Source organism: Chiloscyllium punctatum, chromosome 9 (genome assembly GCF_047496795.1).
Source record: "Chiloscyllium punctatum isolate Juve2018m chromosome 9, sChiPun1.3, whole genome shotgun sequence".
Lineage (NCBI taxonomy): Eukaryota > Metazoa > Chordata > Chondrichthyes > Orectolobiformes > Hemiscylliidae > Chiloscyllium > Chiloscyllium punctatum.
The window spans coordinates 45,816,903-45,841,324 of NC_092747.1; the positions used below are offsets into that span (position 1 = coordinate 45,816,903).

General features: G+C 39.2%; 1 protein-coding gene across 4 annotated transcripts in view; it reads left to right on the top strand.

Annotated features, from left to right (window-relative positions):
- ska3 (spindle and kinetochore associated complex subunit 3) overlaps window positions 1–24,422 on the top strand; it is a 61,571-nt gene that overhangs the window by 24,777 nt on the left and 12,372 nt on the right. For 2 of the 4 annotated variants that reach the window (XM_072577422.1, XM_072577423.1), the window contains exons 3-7: window positions 4,988–5,170; window positions 7,550–7,715; window positions 9,916–10,336; window positions 11,560–11,666; window positions 14,219–14,388. In XM_072577422.1, the coding sequence (XP_072433523.1) occupies window positions 5,156–5,170; window positions 7,550–7,715; window positions 9,916–10,336; window positions 11,560–11,666; window positions 14,219–14,388 (879 nt within the window). In that variant the 5' untranslated portion in view covers window positions 4,988–5,155. The remainder of the gene's footprint in view (window positions 1–4,987; window positions 5,171–7,549; window positions 7,716–9,915; window positions 10,337–11,559; window positions 11,667–14,218; window positions 14,389–24,422) is intronic. The other 2 variants (XM_072577420.1, XM_072577421.1) reach the window with 1 other exon arrangement.

A 24,422-nucleotide genomic window follows, 5' to 3' on the forward strand; every position in this document is an offset into this window, starting at 1 on the left:
CATGTATTATATACAAGAACTGGAGATGCCGGTGTTGCCTGGGGTGGACAAAGTTAAAACTCATGTTGCTTGTCAGCTGAATGTGTGGCTACCAAGGATAGCTGGTCATGCCACAACCCAAAGGACTAGCCACACTACCATACATCAAAAACTGCTGCAACCACTAGGACTCATAACAGCACACAAACCAACAGCCACTCTCGGACAACAACTCACCAGGACGAAGGACCCGATACCCAGCATGAGCAAAACCAATATAGTGTACAAAGTCCCATGCAAGGACTGCACAAAACACTACATAGGACAAGCAGGAAGACAGCTAACGATCCGCATCCATGAACACCAACTAGCCACAAAACAACACGACCAGCTATCCTTAGTAGCCACACACTCTGATGACAAGCAACATGAGTTCGACTGGGAGAACACTACTATTATAGGACAAGCCAAACTGAGAACAGCCAGGGAATTTCTAGAGGCACGGCACTCATCCACAGATTCAATCAATAAGCACATCGACTTGGACCCAATATACCGGTCACTGCAGCGGACAGCTGGAACTGACAACAGAAGCGGCAGATACAAATCACTATAAATGCCGGAGGAAACATCACAGAAGCACTTCAGGAGGCTCCCAAGCACTGAGGATGTCACTTAGACAGGGGACGAAAAGTCTGCAACACAAATTCCCAGCTCGGTGAACAGAACCACAACACCCAGAATTTATAGTAAAAGATCAACCCGTCATACAACTGATGTGATATATTGAACAAATCCAGATTCCTGTTCAGTCTTAATCACTTAGAATGGGTTGAGCAACCTAGGTTTGTTCAATACATCCCATGAGTTGCATGACACTTTGATCTTTTACTATAAATTCTGTGTACTATGATCCAGCCCCACTAGCTACCTGATGAAGGAGCAGCACTCTGAAACCTTGTACTTCCAAATAAACCTGGTGGACTATGATCAAATGCTGTGAGATTTTTAACTTTGTCCACACCAGTCCAACATTAGTATTCCCACATCATGTACGTTTATCGTCTTCTCTTAAAAGTTCCACCTCAATCACAAATCCAGACTGTGTGAAAACAGACCTGCTATAAAATTGATGTTGCTGTTCTGTTTAACTTATTTTAGTTTCTGTTATATTTAGTCTGGGAACGTCCAGTTCCAACAAATGCAGAATTTTCAGAATCACGCCAAAATAATTGTGAGACTTGCATTGATGTAAAAAGTGGAAAAGCAGGTCTGATAGTATCTGTAGAAAGAGGCCTAATACACACACTTTGATTCTTTTCAATACCACCTGTTTGTACTATTCCGAAATCCTTTACCTACCTTTTGGTGACCGCTTTGCAGAACATCTATGTTCTGCCTGCAAAAAATACCCTGAGCTTCCAGTTGCCTGCTACTTTAACGCATCTCTGTCTCAGGCTTGCTGCAGCACTCCAGCGAAACTCCGCACATGCTGGAAGGACAACATCTTATTTTCTGCTTTGGTACCCTGCAGCCCACCATACTCCATATCTAGTTCAATAATTTTAGTCTGAACTCCCCCCATGTTCCAACCCCCTACCACATATATCAGGCCTTGTTATCACACAGTCTGCCATTACACACCAGCTATTGTTAGCTGCTAACTGTCTCCGTTAATAGCTATTCACCCTCCCAGCCAGATCATTATTGACTCCTTTGTCTATTCAATTGTTTTTCTCTCTCTTTGGGCTCTATCCTTGCCTATCATTTACTCCTTACTCCTGCCCCCACCCTATCTTCTACATATAAACTGACATTTTCCTAACTACCATCAGTTCTGAGGAAGGGTCACCGGACCTGAAACGTTAACTTTGATTTCTCTTCTCAGATTTTTCCTGACCTGCTGAGCTTTTCTAACAACCTCTGTTTGTTTCTGACTTGCAGCATCCGCAATTCTTTTTGTTTGTCTTTTTAATTACCAGATGTACACTAAGCTTGAATTGATAGGGATTTCCAAAGATTCTCAACATTTTGAGTAAAGAAATATCTCCTTATCTCAATCCTAATTAGCTGATTCTGTCTGTTTTCTTGACTCCCTAGGTGTGGAAAACATTTTTCTGCATCTACCATATCAAACTCCTTAAGCATTTTGTTATGGATGGAGGAGCGATAACTTGAATTATGTTTCTCCCCTTCTCTCTGTAGGGAGAGTTATTTTTCTTTTTTAAACATTATTTTGCAAAAGGCTGAGATTTGGTTCCTCCAGAATTCTCTCTGTGAATCCGATTGAAAATTGACTCACAACAAAGTATTTAGAATTAAAACAGAACATTCAGGCTTTGGGTGGAGGTAACTATTACAAAATGCACACAAAGCCACATTCACCCCATGGACCTTTTGCAGATTTGTGTTTGCAGATACATTCTATTTTGTCTGAAAAGCACACACTCTGTAGGCAGTCAGTCCATGTGACATTTTATCAGTTGCTACTTTGAAAATAGAACCAGTCTGACTCGAGGTTGGGATGCAGACAGATTCTAACCCCATATCTTTAATGCATTGTCTGAGCTGAGATGTCACCATTCCAGTTATCTCAGGAATGTGACTTGAAAGAAGTTCTGCAATTTATATATTAATGAATCAAAACCTGCAACCCTATTCTAAGACTTAACAGCAATCTAGGTTTGTTCAATACATTGCATCAGTTGTATGACACTTTGTTCTTTTACTATAAATTCTGTGTCCTTTGATCCTGCTGGACTAATCACCCAACAAAGGAGCGGTGCTCCAAAAGCTTGTATTCCAAATAAACCTGTTGGACTAAACACGGTGTTGTGATTTTTAACTATATACACAAATGCACTGCAGTGAGTTACCAAGCCTTCCTCAACAGCCCTTCCAAATCAGCAATCTTTATAACCTAGCATGACAGGAGCAGATGGAGAGACACATGCAATTTCCCCACCATGCTATCCTGACTAGAAACCAAATTACTGTTTCTTTTTCTATCACTGCATCAAAATCCTCAACCACCCTTACTAACAACTCTACAGGTGTACTTGCTGCAGATGGATTGCAAAAAAGGCAGATCGCCATTACCACTTTGAGGAAAATTGTGGATGGATTGACAATGGTTGGTATTTTCAGTGGTATCTACATCCCATAATTGTGTTTTTTAAACAAAAACTGGAATTTTTTTCTTTGAAGAAATCTCAAGTGATATGAGCAAAAAGACAGATTTATTTTTTTGTTTTCTGCTTTTGTGCTGTTTCAACAAAGTTCAAAATGTACAGGGATGACAGACAAATTTACTCTGAAAAGCCCAAAATCAATGGCAATTTTCTTTCATATCACTATTGCTGTACATAAAACTGACACAATCAGTTTGGAGCTGCTTCTCCAAACATAGACAGCTTCTCTCCTGCTATTTGTAAGGAGTGAGCACATTAGTGAGCCTTTAGGAGAAATAGCCTGTGTAGCAATGGTTGGTAAATGTGTGGCAGTATGTGAACCTGAGCATCCAAGTGGCACTGGAGGGATAGAACGAAGAATTCAGGAAGTTGGGCTGCTGAGTGATTGGTATGGGATGGAAAGGCATTTGGGAAATAGGGTAGCTTGTGTCTTCACTCTGTTCCTATCTTTTTTTTTAGATTTTTGCCTCTTTTTAATAAAAAAAACTGTTCTTGTTATATGGTTCAGCAAATGAACATCCTCTTGACTTTTGAAGAAGATTCTAAACCAATTTTTTTTGGGGGGGGACTTTGTCATTAATGACAATATATTGGACAGAATAATGATTACGGTGTTAATCTGTTTTGCAACTATGGTTTGACTATCCTATCAAAAAAAAATTAGGCTTAATATATCTAACAAGTCTTTTTTTTTGAGCTCTCTCTCTCTCTCTCTCTCTCTCTCTCTCTCTCTCTCTCTCTCTCTCTCTCTCTCTCTCTCTATACAGTAAAAAGAGTAGTCATTACATATTTAAAATCTTTGAGCTTTTCCATAAGTAATAATGACACATTAACTGTGACCATGCCCACTTAGAGTGTAATTTTTTTGTTTCCCAGTTTATGCCTCCTGTTTTATTGGTTTTTAAGTTTAATGGAAGGATTGTGATTATTGAGGATATTGACTAATTCTATTAGATTTTATTCACTCATGGGATGTGGGCATTGCTGACTGACCAACATTTATTTATTGCCTGTCCCTGGTTGTTCTTAACAAGATGGTGATGAACTGCCTTCTAGATCTGCAGTCCTTGTGTTCTAATTCTGCTTGAGTGTTCAAATAACATAATATGTTATCGAAGTATCTGTAGTAACACATGATAAGCCTGGGATATGTTTTTCTTTTAAAAAATCTGACCTCTTCCTACACGAAATGTCTTATCCATTACTGTGCTTTGAGTTTGAAGGCCTAATTTGTTTGATTCAGTCACTGTTTATGCCTAAATCTCATCTTGTCACCAGATTGTAGCTTAATCTGATCTTTCAGATTTTGAGAAAATGGTTTGAAGATAATTGAGATAGCTGCATACCTCTGCTTGCTTCCATATTAAAGTACAGACTTTCAGTGATGTTTATCAAAATTTTATAGTATTGGGTCCAGTTAGTGAATGCACCATTTCTACAGTGATGTCTGTCTTTAATTTAACTAGGGTGCTTTTGTGCTAAGGGGTTCCAATCTAAATCTTGTTAAAGCATTGTTGATCAGACAGGAAGATGCAACAGCTTTGGAATATAAATTACTTTGATTCCAGATTTGAACCATTACTTCTCTCTGTGCTGATGACCTTTCTATTTCTTGTGAGCCAAAAGTTTGGGCCATGTCAATTGTAAACATTTTCTATCTACACTTTGCTTCTGTCTTTACTGAATTAGTAGATGGTGACAATGACCCAGCTGAAAATGTGGATGATGAGCAACTGAGTAATATAACAATAGATAAAAATTAGATGCGAAAAAGGCTGGCAGTTGATAGAAATGTTTCAGGCCTCTCTGAACTTTAGTTCCAGGGGACTGGAGAATGGAAAATGTGACATCGTTGGTTAAGAAAGGAGCAAAGGATAACCCTGGAAACTACAGACCTGGCAGCTTGACATTAATGGTGGAAAAACCTGAAGGCCATAATACAGGATAAGATGTGAGATAAAGCAAATTAATACTAGAAAATCAACATGGCTTTTTCAAGGGCAAGTATTGTCTGACACATTCAATTAAATTCTTTTGAGATGATAGACAGGTGGATGAGGGTAGTGCTGTGAGAGTTGTATATTTGGACTTTCAGAAATCCGATGATGCGTTGATTAGCAAATTAGCAATGTTTGGCATTGATAGTCTCTTGGCAGCATGGATTAGAAGTTGGCTAAACGATAGGAGATAGAGAGCAGGTACAGAGGGCATTTCCTAGACTGGATATGTGTTGAAAGTGTCCCCCAGGGATCCTTGCTTTTTCTGATTTTATATAAACTAGTTGGAGATGCCTTTTTGAGGACAAAACCTTTAAATTTGCAAGTGATAATAAGCTAGGAAGAATAGTCAATTGTAAGGGTGACCCTGCTTGATATCAGAGTCACAAGTTGGCCAAATGAGCAGGCACTTGGCAGATGAATTTCAATGCAGGGAAATGAGTTAATGCATTTTGATAGAATCCATGGAGAGACCATACATGTTCAATGTACAACTTTGAAGGGAGTACATGAGTAGAGGAACCTCTGGATTCAAGTGCATAGTTCTCTGAAGGTGGCAAGTTGAAACATTTGTTAAGAAATCTTATAGGATCCTTTAGGTTTATTAACAGAGGCATAGAATATAAAAGCAAGGAAGTGATGCTATTTATCTACAAATCATTGACTGGAACACATTTGGAATATTGTGTTCAGTTCTGGGCACCTTTTTTATTTAAGGAAGAACATTAAAACCTTGGAGGGAGTGCACAGAAGATTTAACTATGATGATACCAGGCATAAGGGATTTTACACACAAAGGAAAAATAGAGAAATTGAGCTTATTCTTCTTGGAGCAGAGAAGATTAGGAGGTGACGTGATTGAGTTGTTCAAAATTATGAACCATTTTGACAAGGTAAAGAAGGATATTCCATTTCCACTAACTGGTATGTCAGGAACTGGTGGTCACAATTTCAAGATAGTCAGCAAATTAGCTAAGCGTGAGATGAGGAGAGACTTCTTTATTCAGAGTTGTTAGGATTTGGAATGCTCTGCCTAGGAGAGTGGCGGAGATAGATTATTTAGGTTTCAAAAGAAAGCTGGATGTATATTTGAAAGTGACGAATTTAGAGGGCCACAGCAATAGGGCAGGAGAACGGGACTAGCACGTTAGCTCTTCAGGAGCTAGTACAGCTATGGTCAACTGAATGCCCTCTTGCACTGTACATTTCCGTCATTTGCAACTCTAACTAGCTCACTACTATTTAATTCATTCCTGTCCCCAATTTTGCAGAAGGGTGTCGAAGACTCTGTAGTTTGAAAACACAATGATCCTGTAATTATTAATCCTCCAAAAAAGGTTACAGGCAAGGAATGATTAAATACTATAGTTGGATTATTTTGAGATTCTGCAAATGAAACTAACATTTGAGAGACTAGTTGGGGACATGTTGTGCGTTGACTGTGTAAAAATAAATGTTTAAAGGCCATATGACTTTTTTGTATTGTATTTTTAATAGATGTGTTGCATCTTCAATGTATATTCACATTTCACAGTTTCAAATATTCTGGTGAAATCAGGAAATAAGCAAATTTGTCATGAACGCTTACACCAAACCAATGGATTTTTTTCATTGTAAAATAAATCTTTTTCGGTGAGAAATCCAATAATGTCAATCTTCAATACGTTATTTGTTCCAGAGTGTGATCAGGCTCTCAACCCCCATTACGTTAGATAACTTTAGTTTTAGGGAAATTGTGGAGAGTGCTGCAGAAACTGCAGTTGGCGGCACATCTATTTCAATGTCAATTGGATGAATTCAACAAAACGTTTTCTGTACATCACTTATTGGAGAAAGAGTGAAGAAATAGAGTTAAGGCAATGTCACCTTGCTTCATTTGTGCCCAGTTGTTCAATGTCCGGTATTTTGCTTCCTTCCTTCCCTTGCTCACAAAGACAAAATTAGCACAAAGGCTGTCAATGGATGTGTGTTCTGTACACTGATTACTACCTTTAAATGGTAATAGTTCACCATTGATTGATTGTATTAATCCCTGATGTAGGTTACAGTTCCTGAAACATAGTTGTTTGTTGCAAATCTGACCTAAATTTTGCCAACACATTTTCTAAATCCCTTCTTTTACCTTTTATGGTCTCTAATATTACTACGCATCTAATTACTAATACAGTTCTGTGTTGCAATGTTGTACATCAAAAGGCAAGTTCAACAAAATCTTTGCCAGAACAGAGAATTAAATATTTCAACAGTGCGTGGTAATACTTAGATGGATTTAAAATTTGAGTGGCTAAATATTTTAATTGCCCTGTATCTCCTTTTTAAAGTTCAAATAGAGGAGCTTTTGCATAAAATTGTTCAATGTGTCATTATAATTTATTTTTAAAGGCTGATGTTCAAAAAAAAGTGGAAACCCTTAATGATGAATACAGAGAAAATAGTGAATTAATTAGAGCCTTCCAAATACTGCAACAAAAAAATTGTGCAGAACTTGAAGAAATTGAAGAACATTTTCAGAATTATGGCTATGAATCCTTGAGTAGAAAAAATGAAGGTATGTTCAGGGGAGTGAGTAGAGTTGTCCTTTTTAATTTAGTGATTACTTTTACTGTGATAATTTTAAAAGCATCTTTAAAACAAAGCAGAATGTGATTTGCTATAGTGCTATATTGTACTGTACTTTGTATGCCTCAAAGTGCTACAACATGCTGATAATTTATATAAGGAGCAGAATTCCATAAGATTGCTGTGCAATTTCAATGTTCACATGTGTACTATGTCTAATTTGATTTGGATCACAAATAGCTGCTTTAAGCTCTTCCTCTTTCTATATCCCCAACGAGTTATATTCGAAGAGTGGCTGCTTGCAAAAACCTAAAACACATTTTCTGCTCTTGGGTTGGGATTATGTAATGGGCAACATTTGCTGAACAATCCTGAATGTATTAATAGCTACAATGACAACTAATTTTAAGATGATTAGCAAAGCTTGTAACGTGGCTCATTGTTGCTTGCTAGAAGCAACATGTGTTCATTCCCAAGAGCCTAAACTCTGCAATCAAAGAATATTTTTAAGCCTTGTGAATTTTTAAATTACCCAGGAGTTATAGTTTCTTGTCTCTTTGATTATTCATGATGACAACTCAATTAATTCGAATCAACTTGCCAATCAAATAGCACCCTTTTGCAGAAATGGTATAAATATTTTGTGATCATCTATAATTTGGCGTTCTTGTATTTGTGCAAGATATAAATTGGTAGCATTTCTTTTTGTGTTCAGCAAAAGAATTAACAGATGCTTGAGTTAATTGGAGGAAGCGAATAGATTTTATAAAAGGCAGATCATATATAACTAACAAAATTGGTTTCTTTAAAATGAACTAATCAAGAACGTTGAAGGTAATGCAACAAATGTTTTCCATGGAAAGCATTTGACAAACTACTACAGTAATATTTCAAGATTTGCCAATTATTCCAAATTCTGGCCGACAATATGGATGATACCAAACAATTACAACAGGACATAAGCTAACCAAATAGGCAAGAAAATGGTAGATGAAAATTCATCAGAAATATGTAAAGGGAGGCATTTTGGTGGAAGGGATAATGAAGGGTAATATAGATTTGATGGCTCAGTTCTAAGAAATTTCCAGGGACACTTGAGTGTGGATAGTTGGAATGTGACAGGACATGGAGATAGTAATTATGTGACTTTGGATTTCAAAATTAAGGTTTTGAGTACAAAAGCAGGGAAATTAAGCTGAACCTGTAAATAGCTCTGATCTTATCGCAACGAGAATGTTGTGTTTAGTTCTGGTCACCAACTTTAGAAAGAAACTGAGGCTCCTGAAGGGAGTTTGTGGGTGATTTGCCAGAGTAGTTCCAGCCACAAAGGATTTTAGCGACAAGGTTAGATTGGTGAAACTCGAGCTTTTGGAGCAAAGGTGGCTGAGGTGAAATCTAATGATGGATCCTTTCATATTGCTAACAGGTAACTAGCAGCACAAAAATGCCATTATTTTCAACTCTAAAATGTAGAGGCGGTTTATGAAGGGGTGATACAGAGTTAGGACTTCTCGCTGTTTTAGCAAGGAAAAGCAGGGGATGCTAAGTTCCACTAAAATTTCGTGATACAACCACTCAAATCCAACCTCTACTACCTGGAAGGAGACATGAGAACTATTGCCACTTCAAGTTCACCATCCTTAATTGGCACTTCCTACCTAACAGCACTGTGTGGTGCAAGTTCTCCTACAAACTTCAGTTCAGGAAGTTGGCTACCAACCATCTTTTTTGATGGCCATAAATGCTGACCCTCTAAGTAGTAATTCCTGCGAGTGAATAAATACCAAAGGGTCACTTGTGCCTATGTGACAAGTTCCAGGAAATTTTGGAAAAGTAATACCTGTGTTGCTTTCATCCAGACCAATGATGACGGGTCATGAATATTCATTTTTGGGCTGCTCAATTGGGCAGTGGAAAATCAAGACAGTATTTCTAATAATTAATTATATGTGACCATCAAAATAAAACTGGGATAGGCTCTACTGTGATATCCATTGCATTCGAAAAGTCTGTCAACATTCACTGTTCAGAATGTGACCATTTTGGCCAGTAGTATGGGTAGGTGTCTTACATCCTGCAGAGATGGAAGGTTTCCAGGAGACAATGACCTTGACTTCAAGGAAAACAAAAGTTTAAGGACATGTGAAATGGAAAATCTCTAAATAAACTGTAATGTATTTTCCTCCAAGAACCACAGGTTAAATTAACAAGTACTGAAAAAGTTGGAACTGAAAATTCTGAACCTGAACTTGAAAAGCAAAATAATGAAGTTGCCACTCCACCACATGAGAAGCCTTTGAATGACTCCTTGCGTACCCCTCAACTTGAAGATTTTGGACTTGGTCACTTAATGTTTCAAAGTGCATGGGGAGAGCCAGAATGTAATCAGGCCTCATATCCCAAAATCAGTTTGGAATTCTCTGGAATGAAGTGTTCTTCAACTTTACAAGGTCCGATTATACCAAAGACACCAAAATGCACATTACGGCTGGATGATGAGATGCTTCTCACTCCCAAGCTGGAACATTTTGGTATTACAGAACATACTGGTTATGTAAATGATTTTACTTTGGCACTGTATAATAAATCTGCTCAACCAGAGATGAACAGGTAAATTTTTTTTAAAAATTTTTAGAAATAATTATAATTCAATTTCTCTTGTTTCCAATAACTTACTTACTCCTACCCCCAAGGTTTAAAATGGGATTTATCTAAACACGAAACAAATTATTTGTGCTATTATTTGTCCCTGTTCTGAAATTTCATACTTGCAATAACAATAAGTATGTTAACCAAGCTTGGTCCAGTAATGACAGGCTGAGTTCAATGCAAGCACAGACATTAATTTACTAAATATAATGCACTTTCACCTATAATATACCCACACTTTCTTTTTGGTACTGCAGTTGAGTTGTCATATTCAAGGCGTCATGCATGATAACTCAGTTGGAAGTATTAGCTTTCAGCTGCAACAAACTTAGGGATCAGTTGAGAGTGCTATGTTCCTGCAGAATTCCTGCATTTGCACAATTTTAAACATTTTATTAAAGAGACAATATGCCAACTAACATACCCAGACCATAAGTATCAAAATAGTTATCCCAGGGAAAGGTTTAGGAGGACATTCTATTACATGTAATGCTAAATAAATACTTATATTGAATTTAATGTCATGCAATCCCCAGATGGTTTGCCTTTTTTTGGACTTCATCTGTTGCACTTTTTTTAACCCTCCTTAGAGATATCAGTTTCTTTTGTGGCCTCCCTGTTTCCTTTGAGTGTTTCCATCATTCTGTCCTTAAACTGTATTAGGCAGAGAAACAGAAACTTGGCTTGAGTTCCTCCTGTGGGCATAATAAAAAAAATTCAAATCTTCATTTTATTTATGAAATGGCAAACTAGATATACAGTACTTTTAAAGTTACAATATAAATTCTAGTTAAAATGTTTCCAACAACTTCTAGATAAATTTTGAGAAATGCATATAATGTTGAGAAAATTCAGTGACTTGTTGTGCCACAATATACTTCATTGATTCTGTCATAACTGAAGTTTGTTTCTGTAGAAAATACTAACAGTGCTAATTGTGTCACCTGGTGTTTTCTTTAGGATAGCTTCTGTGTATTCGTATTATGAGTATACACTTCTTTACATTTGTGACCAAGGATTGGGTGGGAAATAAATAAGTATTTGCATTCTGGCTCAAAAGTTCCCATTTTAGGCTTTTTTATGGCAAATATATCGACTGCATTTGTCACAGTTTTACCAATCTGAATATATTTCTATTTCTTCTTTCTTCCCTCCCTACCCCAAAAAAACGCATCTGTTTCCAGTTGTACACCTATACCGACAACTGAAGAAGATCTGTGTGTTAATTCTGTGTCAAAGCAGATTGAAAATGCTTCTGTGTCTTCTATGACACAACAGGCAGATCCCAACAGTGAGTATTGGGTTCGATTCTTCAAAATATATAACTTTTAATATATAACTTTAATATTGAACCATATTAGACTTGAATGTGTAGAATCCATTTGTAGGTCTATAAATTGCATTTATACTGGGAGATCAATCCAAACATTTCAATTAAATGGCAATTAAAATACAGAAATAAACTTGTGCTTATGACCTAAGGTTTTAGAATGAGGATGAGTTCCCACAGTTCAAAATCTTTAAACTTTAATCTTAATGTAATAGTTAGCTGTTGTTATCTCATTGGAATTTGCATAAACAGCTTTCAAAAACCTCTGCAAATTGATCAAATGTTTTGATGGCGTGTAAATAGGACAGCTGAATCATGGAAGCTGCTTAGGAGCTATGAAATGAATTGGGCTAAATACCTGAAAAATAATTAAGTTTAATATAGACTAGTGTGAAGTATTGCAAGTAAGAAAAGAATTTTTTAAAAATTAAGAATCCAACTACTCTTGAACATCCATTCAGCATATCTGACCACCCTGGAGCAAATACTATGCTTATCCAAGCAGTCAATGCAGTGTTGTTCAGATAAGAGAAATCTCATTGAAAAGCTGGGACTGCTGAGGTCAAGCATCTGTAGAGGTTGACCTAAAATATTCTATCACTTCACTAAAACAAACAAATGTGATGTGTGGGTAAGGTTATTCAAAAGGAATTGTAATTATTATATTCTCCATAACCATCACTTGGCTTCTGTTTTGAACGTTATTGACAAATGTCTCATGTGGAAAGAACATGGGCGTTTGTTTGGATGTTAATGTGGAAGCATCCAATGTAGGAATGCTCAATGTTATTGCATTAAGAATCAAAACATGGACTGTTCACCAGCAATGGAGAATATTGCTTGGCATTAGGTTAGGGGCTGGGACAATTAGTTTGTGCCCTAAATTAAACTTACCTGATTAAGTAATGCTTACTCTGTCAACCACCAAGCTCCATAGTTAAGCATGCATCCTGAATCTCTTTCTAGTTTCTGTTCTCAATATTTTGCTTCACCTTAAGTGACTGAATATATAGCCCTGTCCCAGATTTCTTCTCCTCCTTTTAAAATTATGAATGCTGCAAGGTTGCAGAGACAAATGGGAGGGAAAATTAAAATTGAATGCTAAAATAGGTATGAAAGAACTGATGCTTAGAATCTTGATAGAGGGCTCCCCAGTTATTTGAATACAATCTCATACAGCCTCAACATGAAAGCATGACCCTTTAGAACTAAGATAATGAGGAATTTCTTCAGCCGGAGAATGGTTAATCTGTGGAATTCATTGCCACAGCAGTCAGTAGAGGCCAAGTCATTGTGTGTCTTTAAAATGGAAATAGGTTCTTGTTTGGTATGGGTATGAAGGGTTGCTGAGACAAGGCAGGAAAATGGGGTTGAGGAACACATCCTGTGCTTGTTTGAGAAAGTTCAGTCGGGTGAAGAGGGGATGGCAGTGGAGTGAGCTGGGATGTTTCAGCGGGAGCAATCTTAGAATGCTGAAAGGAAATGAAGATGTATTTGATGGCATCATGCAGAATGTGGTAGAAATGGTCAAAGATAGTGTTGAATGTGAAGCTTAATTGAAGTGGAAGATAAAATAAAATGTTACATTTTTAACAATTAACCTGTTCTGATTTTTTAAATTTACCAATTTGAAATGTAACCTTTTCTCTAAACATAGATGCCAAATCTGCAATGTGTTTCCAGTATTTGTTTCTTAACTTTCATTTTACAGTCTTCTGGGTATTTTGCTTGTGTATTAAGGTTAAGGGAAAATTTAATAAGGATATGGTGAATGAAGGAAAACAACTAAGTTTATGGAAGGATTAATCATCAGAGAGCATAGTGTTGAACTGGTAAAAGAACCAGAAGTCCTATGAGGATGATATTTTAAAAAGCGTAAGTTATTTATGATCTGGAGTGGATTGCATGAAACTGGTGGCAACGATTTAGTCGTAACTTTCAAATTGGAATTGAATAAATTCTGCATATGCCCCTCATTTGAAGTATTAGAGGAAAAGAGCAGATAAGTGGGATTAATAGTTTTTTCAAATTGCCTGCAGAAGGATGATTAGTTGAATTACCTCCTGTTGTACATAGTTCATCGTAGATAGGCCCCTCATACTTGGGTGAACATATTGTCTTCAGTTTTATTTCTGGTGTGAAAGAGCAGAAGTAAGGTTTTGAGTACTAGAGATTCTTTTGGAATTTAGGTTTTTGTTCTACTTATTCTCTGTCAACTTCAGAAAAAAATAATCAATCTGGTCATTCTCTTGTATATTTATGGGAATTTGTTGCATGCAAACTAAATGCTATGTTTTCTACATTTCATGAATAACTGCACTTCAAAGTATTTAATTTACTGCCAAGTCCTTGGAATAATAGGTGATCATGAAATACCCAAAATATGTTTCCTCCTCCTCTTTCAATATGTAGAAAATAATGTCCAAGTTTGAGTTTCAAATACCATGTATTAGTTGGTGGTGTTTAGTAAAATATTACCCTTTAGAAAAAGCTGTATTTTTTTTTCTTTTTAGCTGGAGATTTTCTGAATTCTCCTTTGTCTCCGGTGTTTTGCACTCCTGGTCTGAGAATTCATAAAGATTCCTCCCTAACTCCAGCAAATGAAGAAAGGAAATCAAATGGCTCTTTACCATCTCCAGTATTGCCATGTTTTGAAACACCATGGCTGAAAAAGCAATCTTCTGTGAGTATGATATTCAGTAATATTGTACCAGTGCAACTATCCTCTCATAGACCTGCAAATAGTGATTGGTTTCAAACACGCCAAGTGCGTTTTTCAATTTGGTATGGTTTTGTAGAAAACTTGGTCAATGTTGTCAGCATTTTCAAGTCACTTGAAAAATCAGGATTGGCATTTTTCTTTCCTGCTTGTTTGTCTATTTAGTGTCATGCTGGAAGCGCAGGCCCTTAAGACATTTTCTAGCACACTTACCAAATAGACTTAACCTTGTTCCAAGAATATATTCTTAGCAGATACATTACCTTGTCCCTTTAATCGCCCAACCAGACATATCTGTAAGTTTTAATTGATGTGCATCTCTAAATTGGTTTATCATTTCATTGTTCATAACCCTCTGGTTTCGACTGAGCTGCACCCAAACATACCTGTCTTAATTTTCTTTCCTCAAATGTAACTCATAGGATTAGAAAAGTTTCTTAACATAAAATGGTCATGGCAAAGAAGGAAACCATTTTAGCCCATCATGCTTACACTAGCTCTTTGCAAGAGTAGCTCAACAATTGAGGGAAGAAATCATAAAATATCAAAATGTGAGTTGAAAATTAGAGTAAGTGGTAGAGAAGAAGCTCAGTATTGTCGGGGGTAAGTAAATAAAGATGGAGAGTGTAGGAAGCATAGTATTTTCACAAGAAAATGTAAAAAGAAAAAGACAAATCCGTATAACTTATTTAAAAACTTTGAACATAAGTGGTGCATTTAATTGGAGTAGAGTTGATGAGCTGACAGCACAAATAGGTGCAACCTGGTGGGGATTGCTGAAATGTAATTACAGAAGGATCAGGACTGGGAGTTAAATGTCCAAGGGTACTCTGTATTCTGAAAGGGTATGCAAGAAGGAGTAAGATGTGGGTTTGCTTTATTGGTTGAGGATGTTATCAAGTTTGTATTAAGAAATGATATTAGCACTACAGACCAAAATGTTGAATCAGTCTTGGGTGGAAATAAAAAGCAAGGGAAGAAATCGCTTGGTCAGAGTAATTTACAGGCTCCTGAACAGTACTTTCGAAGTAGGGCATAGTATAAACCAAGAAAGAGGGCTTGTGAAAACGGTACAGCAGTAATTGTGGGTGATTTTAACATGCATATTGACTGGATTAATCAACTTGGCAAGAGTAGCCACAAGGAAAAGTTCAGAATGTATGAGATTGTTTCTTAGAGCATAATGTTATGGAGCCAAACAATGAACTGGCTCCTTTACTTAATGAGGAAGAATTGATAAATGGTCTTGCAGTTGAGGAGGGATCCCAACATGCTCAGAGTTTCAAATTCAGATTGAAAGAATGAAGACAATCGCATGCTCTAGTTTGTGTTGGATAAAGGTAATTATATCGGTTTGGGGAAGCAGTTGCCCGAGTGGACTGGGCAAAAATATTAAGAGGCAAAAGAGTTGAAGAACAGTGGCAAACGCTTAAAGAGGTCCTAAATAACTCATTTAAAGTATTTCCTGAAAAGAAGAGGCATTGTAACAACAATGGCGAAAAATCATCCACAGCTTGTCAAGGATAACAAAGGCAAAACCTAGGGCATACCATATTGCAAAAGTTAGTGGCATTCTGGAGGATTGGCAGCACTTTAAATGGCAGAGGCTCTAAACCAATATTGTTTGTTTTCACAAACAGAGGAACTTGGTGAAATTAGTATAACTAGGGAGAAAGTATTAAGTTAAATGAGGGATTAAAAGCCAATAAATCACTAAGGCCCGATGGTTTGCACCCTACGGTGTTAAAGGAGATGGCATTCGATAGTGGATGCGTCAGATATGATATTCCAAACTTCCCTGTATTATGGAAAAGTGGATTGGAAATATGCTAATGTGACACACTTGTTCAGAAAAGGGGATAGGCAAGAAGTGGGAAACTATAGACTGGTTAGATTGACCTCTGTGTGATGGGGGAAGTTGTTGGAATCAATCATAATGGAGGAGATAATTGAACATTTGGAAAACCAAAGCACAATTCACCAGTGTCAGCACAGTTTCATGGAAGGCAAGTCATGCTGACAAACTTGCTGGAGTTATAGAACATAGAACAGTACAGCACAGAACAGGCCCTTCAGCTCACGATGGTGTGCTGACCATTGATCCTCATGTATGCACCCTCAAATTTCTGTGACCATATGCATGTCCAGCAGTCTCTTAAATGTCCCCAATGACCTTGCTTCCACAACTGCTGCTGGCAACGCATTCCATGCTCTCTCAACTCTCTGTGTAAAGAACCTGCCTCTGACATCCCCCCTGTACTTTCCTCCAACCAGCTTAAAACTATGACCCCTCGTGTTAGCCATTTCTGCCTTGGGAAATAGTCTCTGGTTATCGACTCTATCTACGCCTCTCATTATCTTGTATACCTCAATTAGGTCCCCTCTCCTCCTCCTTTTCTCCAATGAAAAAAGTCCGAGCACAGTCAACCTCTCTTCATAAGATAAGCCCTCCATTCCAGGCAGCATCCTGGTAAACCTCCTCTGAACCCTCTCCACATCTTTCGTATAATAGAGCGACCAGAACAGGACGCAGTATTCCAATTGTGGTCTAACCAAAGTTTTATAGAGCTGCAACAAGATCTCACAACTCTTAAACTCAATCCCCATGAATTGAAAGCCAAAACACCATATGCTTTCTTAACAATCCTGTCTACTTGGGTGGCCATTTTAAGGGATCTATGTACCTGCACACCAAGATCCCTCTGTTCCTCCACACTGCCAAGAATCCTATCCTTAATCCTGTACTCAGCTTTCAAATTTGACCTTCCAAAATGTATCACCTCACATTTATCCAGGTTGAACTCCATCTGCCACCTCTCGGCCCATCTCTGCATCCTGTCAATATCCCGCTGCAGCCTACAACAGCCCTCTATACTGTCAAGGACACCTCCAATCTTTGTGTCATCTGCAAACTTGCTGACCCATCCTTCAATCCCCTTATCCAAGTCATTAATAAAAATTACAAACAGTAGACGCCCAAGGACAGAGCCCTGTGGAACACCACTCGCCACTGACTTCCCGGCAGAATATTTTCCTTCTACTACCACTCGCTGTCTTCTGTTAGCCAGCCAATTCTGTATCCAGACAGCTAAGTTCCCTTGTATCCCATTCCTCCTGATTCTGAATGAGCCTACCATGGGGAACCTTATCAAATGCCTTGCTGAAGTCCATATACACCACATCCACAGCTCGACCCTCATCAACTTTTCTAGTCATGTCCTCAAAGAGCTCTAAGGTTTGTGAGGCATGACCTGCTCCTCACAAAGCCGTGTTGACTGCATTTAATCAAGCCATGCTTTTCCAGATGGTCATAAATCCTATCCCTCAGAATCCTTTCTAACACCTTGCAGATGACAGACGTAAAACTTACTGGTCTGTAAAAACTGTAGCGACTGGAGGAAACCCACGCAGACACGGGGAGAACATGCAAACTCTGCACTCACAGTTGCTCAAGACTGGAATCGAACCTGGGTCCCTGGCACTGTGTGGCAGCAATGCTAACCACTGAGCCATTGTGCCACCCCATAAGTGTTTGGAGCTCTTTGCAGGTGTATTCAGCAAGGTGGATAGTGGTCTTCCAGTGGATGTGGTATATCTAGACTTCTAGAAGGCATTTGACAAGGTTCCAGATAAAAGGTTAGATCACAGGGGTTTAGGGATGCAAGCCTTCTACTATAATGTATGTTTCATTAACAATTCACTATAATGTGATTGACAATTGGATGCTGTTTCTAAAGCGCAAACTTTTAAAACCTGTATTGGTGTAACGTGAATACGCCACCAATACTAGAAGTGCTATTTCTAAAGCGCAATTTTTCTACAACATTGGGTAGCACAAGAATGCAACCATGTTTTAGAAAACTAACTGTAAAGTATTGGCTTGGATAGAGGATTGATTGACTGACTGACAGAGAGGGGGCTGGTATAAATTGGCCCTTCACTGGATGGCAAACTGTAAGTAGTGGGGTGCTACAGGGTTAAGTTCTCAGACTGCAATGGATTATAATCTATATAAATGATCCGCAAGTAGAGGCCAAGTATAATGTAACAAAATTTGTGGATGGTACTAAAATGGGTGGGAAAGCAGGCTGTGATGAGATAGAGTTGACAGATGGAGTTTAATTTGGATAAATGTAAGGTCATCCATTTTGGCCAGGAAAACAAAGGGCAAATTATTATTTAAATGGGAAGCAGTTCCAAAGTGCATCAGTGCAGAGGGACCTGGTATTCTTGTGCATGAATCACAGAAGATGGGTATCTTTATAATAAGAAAGGCAAATTGAATCTTTTTGGCATTTATTACAAAAGGGCTAGATTATAAAAGTAAAGTGTTGTGACAATTATTTAAGGTGTTCATGAGACCTCATCTGGAGTATTGTGTCCAGTATTGGCATCTTTACTTGAAGAATGTGGTGGCACTGGAGGCCGTTCAGAGGAGGTTCACCATATTGATTCTATGGATGAAAGGGTTACAAGACAAGGGGCAGTTGAATAGCTTTGATTTGTACATGCTGTCATTCAGGAGAATGAGAGGGCTGATCTGATTGAGGTATATAAAATGCTAAAGGAGAATAATAAGGTTGACATTGAACGGATGTTCCCTTTTTCTGGGACAGTCTAAAACAAGAGATTGTAGATAGTGAGAAGAGGTAGGTTCAAAACCGATGAGAAATTGCTGAAGGTTGTGAATCTGTGGAACTCCATGCCCAAGAGTACTGTGGAGGCAGAATCAATCAACCAATTCGAGAAGGAAATGGATACTTTTCTGATGAAAAGTGGGATAAAAGACTAATGGGAGCAGGCAAAAAAGTGGAATTGAAACCAGTACATGATAAGCCATGATCATGTTAAATGGTGAAACATGCTTGAAAGGGCTGAATTGCCCACTCCTAATTCCTATCTTCCTCTTCAGCTGCTTATTCTTTGTGCTTTGAAAGCTCTGAATTTGTATATCTCCTCCACACTAATTCCAAATCATAACCTCCCACTAGATACATATTTAACTATTTTTGTTTTCTTTTGTAGACTTTGATATTTGATAGTTGCCTTCAATTGTTGCTCAGTGACTCCCTACCCTTCAGTCGATGTGAATAATTTCTATCTAGGTCCTCCATGATAGCAATTGTGACCTAAGTTATCAAAGACCCTTCCACAGGGGAGATGATTTGACTGATATTGATGTGATTTTGTTGGAAGAGCATCAAGAGATGTGGACCAAAAGCAAGTGTAAGGTTGCATGTTCAATCCCATTAGGCTCACAAAGGATTACTGCAAGTCAAGATCCTGGTACAGTGATAGTGTAAGTTAGGGTGTTGTTTGAGGTGTTGGTGAGGCCTCTTCTGGAGTACTGGGTCCAGTTCAGGCCACCCTGTTCTAGGAAGGATACTACTAAACTGGAGAGGGTACATAAGAGGAGTTGCTGAGAATGGCGAATTTGAGTTATGGGGAGAGGCTGAGTAGGCTGGGACTTTTTTCACTGGAGCATAAGAGGTTGTTGGTGACCTTTTAGAGGTCTTTAAAACCACAAGGAATATAAATAAGGTGAATAACAGGTGTTGTTTCCCTTGGATGGGGTATTTCAAGACTCCGGGGCATATTTTTAAGGTGAGAGGAGAGAGAGATCTTTAAAAAGACATGAGGGTCAATTTCTTTTACACAGTGGTTCGTGTGTGAAATGAACTTCCAGAGAAGGTGGTGGATGTGAATACAATTACAATGTTTAAATGACACTTAGATAAGTACATGAATAGGAAGTGTTTGGAAGCAATGGTGATCTTTGAGAATCATGGGCCCAAAGTTACATTTACCTCCCAAGCTTGCACATATCTAATCAATCGTCAGATTACTTGTGTTCTATACCAAATGTATTTTTATATTGAATTGGTGTTTAAATCTAAAAACATGTATATTGGAGTGCATCTGGGAAAATTAACAAACAGTGAAATGCACAACTAATCTTGGAGGAACCTGCTTGGAGAGGTCACAGCACAGAAACAAATGTGAATAGTTTTAAGTGTGGCCTTACGGTAGGTCTGCAGTAGTGAAAAGAGTGGGTTCTTTCTTGTTTTGTTGTATTGAGGTATGTCTCTTAATTAAACTTTAAAAAAAAGTAGCCACAAGTATTAAGTCAGCCTGGAGCAATGTTTTGTAGAGGAATAAGACAGTGCTATTTTCTGGGTCTCTAGATTGGAAGAAGCAAAAATGACATTTAGTAAAGTGATATGCTCTCCTTGTCGGATGTGGGAGTTTAGGGAGAGTTTACGTGTTACTGAGAAGTATATCTATAATAAATGCTGTTCATTACTAATCCTATCCGATCAAATGGATCGGTTGGAGACAGTTAGAGGCAATGAAGAATTTACAAGAGCAAGGGGATGTGATGGATGGCAATTTTACGAAGGAGAAAAGTTGCAGATACAGTCACATAGATGTGTTAACTCCAGGAAAGGTAAGAGAGGTAGGCAGGTAGTGCAGGAGTCTTCTGTGGCTGTCCCATTTCAAACAAATATGCTGTTTTGGAAAATATAGGGGATGATGGATTCTCAGGGGAATGTAGCCTGAACAGCCAGGTTTCTGGTATCAAGACTGGCTGTAATGCAATGAGGGGTACGTCAGGTTCCAAGAGATCAAATGTGTTGGGGGACTCTAGTCCGAGGCACAGACAGACGTTTCTGTGACCAGCAGCAAAAAAATCAAATGGTGTGTTGCCTCCTTGGTGCCAGGATCAAGGATGTCTCAGAGGGTGCAGAAGGGGGAGAGGGGCCAGCAAGAGGTCATTGTGCACATTGGAAGCAATGACATTGGAAGGGAAAAGTATGAGATTCTGAAGGGAGAATAGAGGGTTAGCCAGGAATTTCAAATGTAGATCCTCGAGAGTAGTAATATCTGATTACTCCCAATGCCGCAAGCTAGTGAGGGTAAGAATAGTAGGGTATAGCAGACTAATGCATGGCTGAGGAGCTGATGTATAGGAGAAGAATTCACATTTTTGGATCATTGGAATCTCTTCTGGAGTAGAAGTAACCTGTACATGAAGGACGGATTGCACCTGAATTGGAAGGGGACTAATATACTGGCAGGGAGATTTGCTCGAGCTGCATGGGAGGATTTAAACTATTACGGTGGGGGATAGGTCCTAGGGAGATAGTGAGGAAAGAGATCAATCTGAGACTGTTTGTTTCACTCGCTTCCTTTTTTCAACTGTACCAATCAGAGCAGGCAGGGACAAAGCAGAACAATGTAGGACTGATAAATTAAACTGCATTTATTTCAATGCAAGAGATCTAACAGGGAAGGCAGATGAACTCCAGGTATGGGTAGGAACATGGGACTGGGATCTCATAGCAATTACAGAAACGTGGCTTGAGGATGGACATGACTGGCAGCTTAATATTCCAGGATACAAATGCTACAGGAAGGACAGACAGACAGGGAGGCAAGAGAGGAGGGGGAGTGGTGTTTTTGATAAGGGATAGCATTACAGCTGTACTGAGGGAGGATATTCCCAGAAATACATCCAGGGAGGTTATTTGGGTGGAACTGAGAAATAACTGCCTACTTGCGGAACGTTTCAGAGAACACCTCTGGGAAACCCGGACCAACCAACCCAACCACCCCATGGCTCAACACTTCAACTCCCCCTCCCACTCCACCAAGGACATGCAGGTCCTTGGACTCCTCCAACGCCAGACCAGAGCAACATGACGGTTGGAGGAAGAGCGCCTCATCTTCTGCCTAGGAACCCTCCAACCACAAGGGATGAACTCTGATTTCTCCAGTTTCCTCATTTCCCCCACCTTGTCTCAGTCAAATCCCTCGAACTCAGCACCGCCTTCCTAACCTGCAATCTTCTTCCTGACCTCTCCGGCCTATCACCCTCACCTTGACCTCCTTCCACCTATCGCATTTCCAACACCCCTCCCCTAAGTCCCTCCTCCCTACCTTTTACCTTAGCCTGCTGGACACACTTTCCTCATTCCTGAAGAAGGGCTCATACCCGAAACATCAATTCTCCTCCTTGGATGCTGCCTGACCTGCTGCGCTTTTCCAGCAACACATTTTCAGCTCAGGAGTGCTCATCCTGACTTGGTCTTTTTTTTGTTGTTGATTTGAGGATCATCTTGTTTTTTTTTCTGGCCGAAGGCTGGGGCACAGTCCGGGTTTGAAGGAGCTGTGAAGGAGGGGATGGTTAGGGTGAGTGCCCCCTATGGGCAGGGGGAAGAGTCTTCCATTCAAGGTTTTATAGTTGGGTTTTTTGGTAGTAATAGTTGTTTATAGTTTATGATTGAAGTAGTTTTTGTGTGTATATATAGTTCTTCGACTCTGAGGCTTTATTTACACGCTCGGCGCTTTATAAGCAGGGTTCTCCTTCACAGGGGTTCAAGGGTCTCTGAAAGGGGATAAGGCTAAGTGTCTTATTAAATGATGCACCTGGAACACTAAGGAAAGTCATTCGCCTATTAAAAGGAAAAAAAGTGCTTTCTAGCCTTAAGAGGGAAAGGGTTGATATCGCTTTGTTGCAGGAAACCCATCTTGATTGGGAACACCTGAAATTACAACAGGGGGGTTATGACCGGGCATTCTTTTCATCCTTTACTACTAAAAGTAGGGGAGTGGCGGTACTTATTCAGAAAAATCTTCCATTCACATTATTAGAACAGGTGAAAGATGAGCAGGGACGGTTTGTGATACTTAAAGCCCTGATACATGGGGAGGAATATGGCATTTTAAATGTCTACTGTCCTCTGGCGCATCCCCTCAAATGTTTGATTAGTGCTTTCTCTAAGTTGTGTGCTTTTGGAACATGGCACATTATTAGAGGGGGGGGATTTTAATTGTCTTTTGGATCTGACAGTGGACAGGATACCTCGTGGGCCCCCAACTATTTCTTTGCAGGCCAAGCAGATGGTTGACTTATGCGAGAAGTTGGGGCTGTGGATATGTGGAGATGTCCCAGCAGGGACTTCACCTTTTTTTCAAACCCACATAAATGTCACACGAGGATTGACCTCTTTCTGGCTCCCTCGGCCCTTCTGGATTCGATTATTGGTTGTAAAATTGGGAATATAGCTATCTCTGATCATGCAGCAGTGTATTTACAGGTTATGGCCAAGAGTGAAAGGTTAGGTTTGCAGCACTGGCATTTGGACCTTTTTTCTCCTTTTAAGGATTCCAAATTTGTGGAATACTTTTTGAAGGAGTTTAGGAATTCTTGACTATTGACTTAGGCACGGCTAGAAGTCTGTCTATGCTATGGGAGACTGCTAAGGCCTTTGCCGGTGGATTAGCTATTTCCTATTCGGCAAGCCGGAAACGATAGAAGGAGGAACAGCAGCGTCTACTTGAGACGTGGTTGAAAGCCGCTGAGGTGGCACATTTTGCGTGGCCTTCGGTGACTAAGCTACAGCGGATCACTGCCCTCCGGGCTGTCTTGAATTCAATACTGACACAAAATGCAAAGAAAGAACTTGCTTTTGCTAGACAAAGGCTGTTCGAATATGGGGATAGGACAGGGAAGTATTTCACGTACCTGACTTGGAAAAAGCATGCTCCCCAATCCATTACTGCAATCAGACAGCACCGGGGTCCTTACATACGATGCTAAAAAAGATTAAATGAGGCTTTTCAGAGCTTTTACTCTGAATTGTATTGTTCTGAAGGTTGCGAGGACAGGACGGCAAAAATGGCAACCTTTTTTAAGAACCTGGACCTCCCGGGGGTAACCTTGGACAGGCCTCTCTTCTTAATGCCCCCTTGACAGTTCAGGAAATACAGGAAGCAGCTAGGCAACTTCAGAGTGGGAAAGCGCCTGGCCCTGATGGTCTTCTGGGTGAGTTTTATAAGGAGTTTATAGGGATTCTGTCAGGGCTGATGTCGGAGATGTACAATCACTCCAATATGCATGAATGCTTACCACCATCTTTTGAGAGAAGCTAATATTTCCCTAATTCTTAAGAAGGGGAAGGTTCCTGAGGATTGTGCCTCATACAGGCCCATCT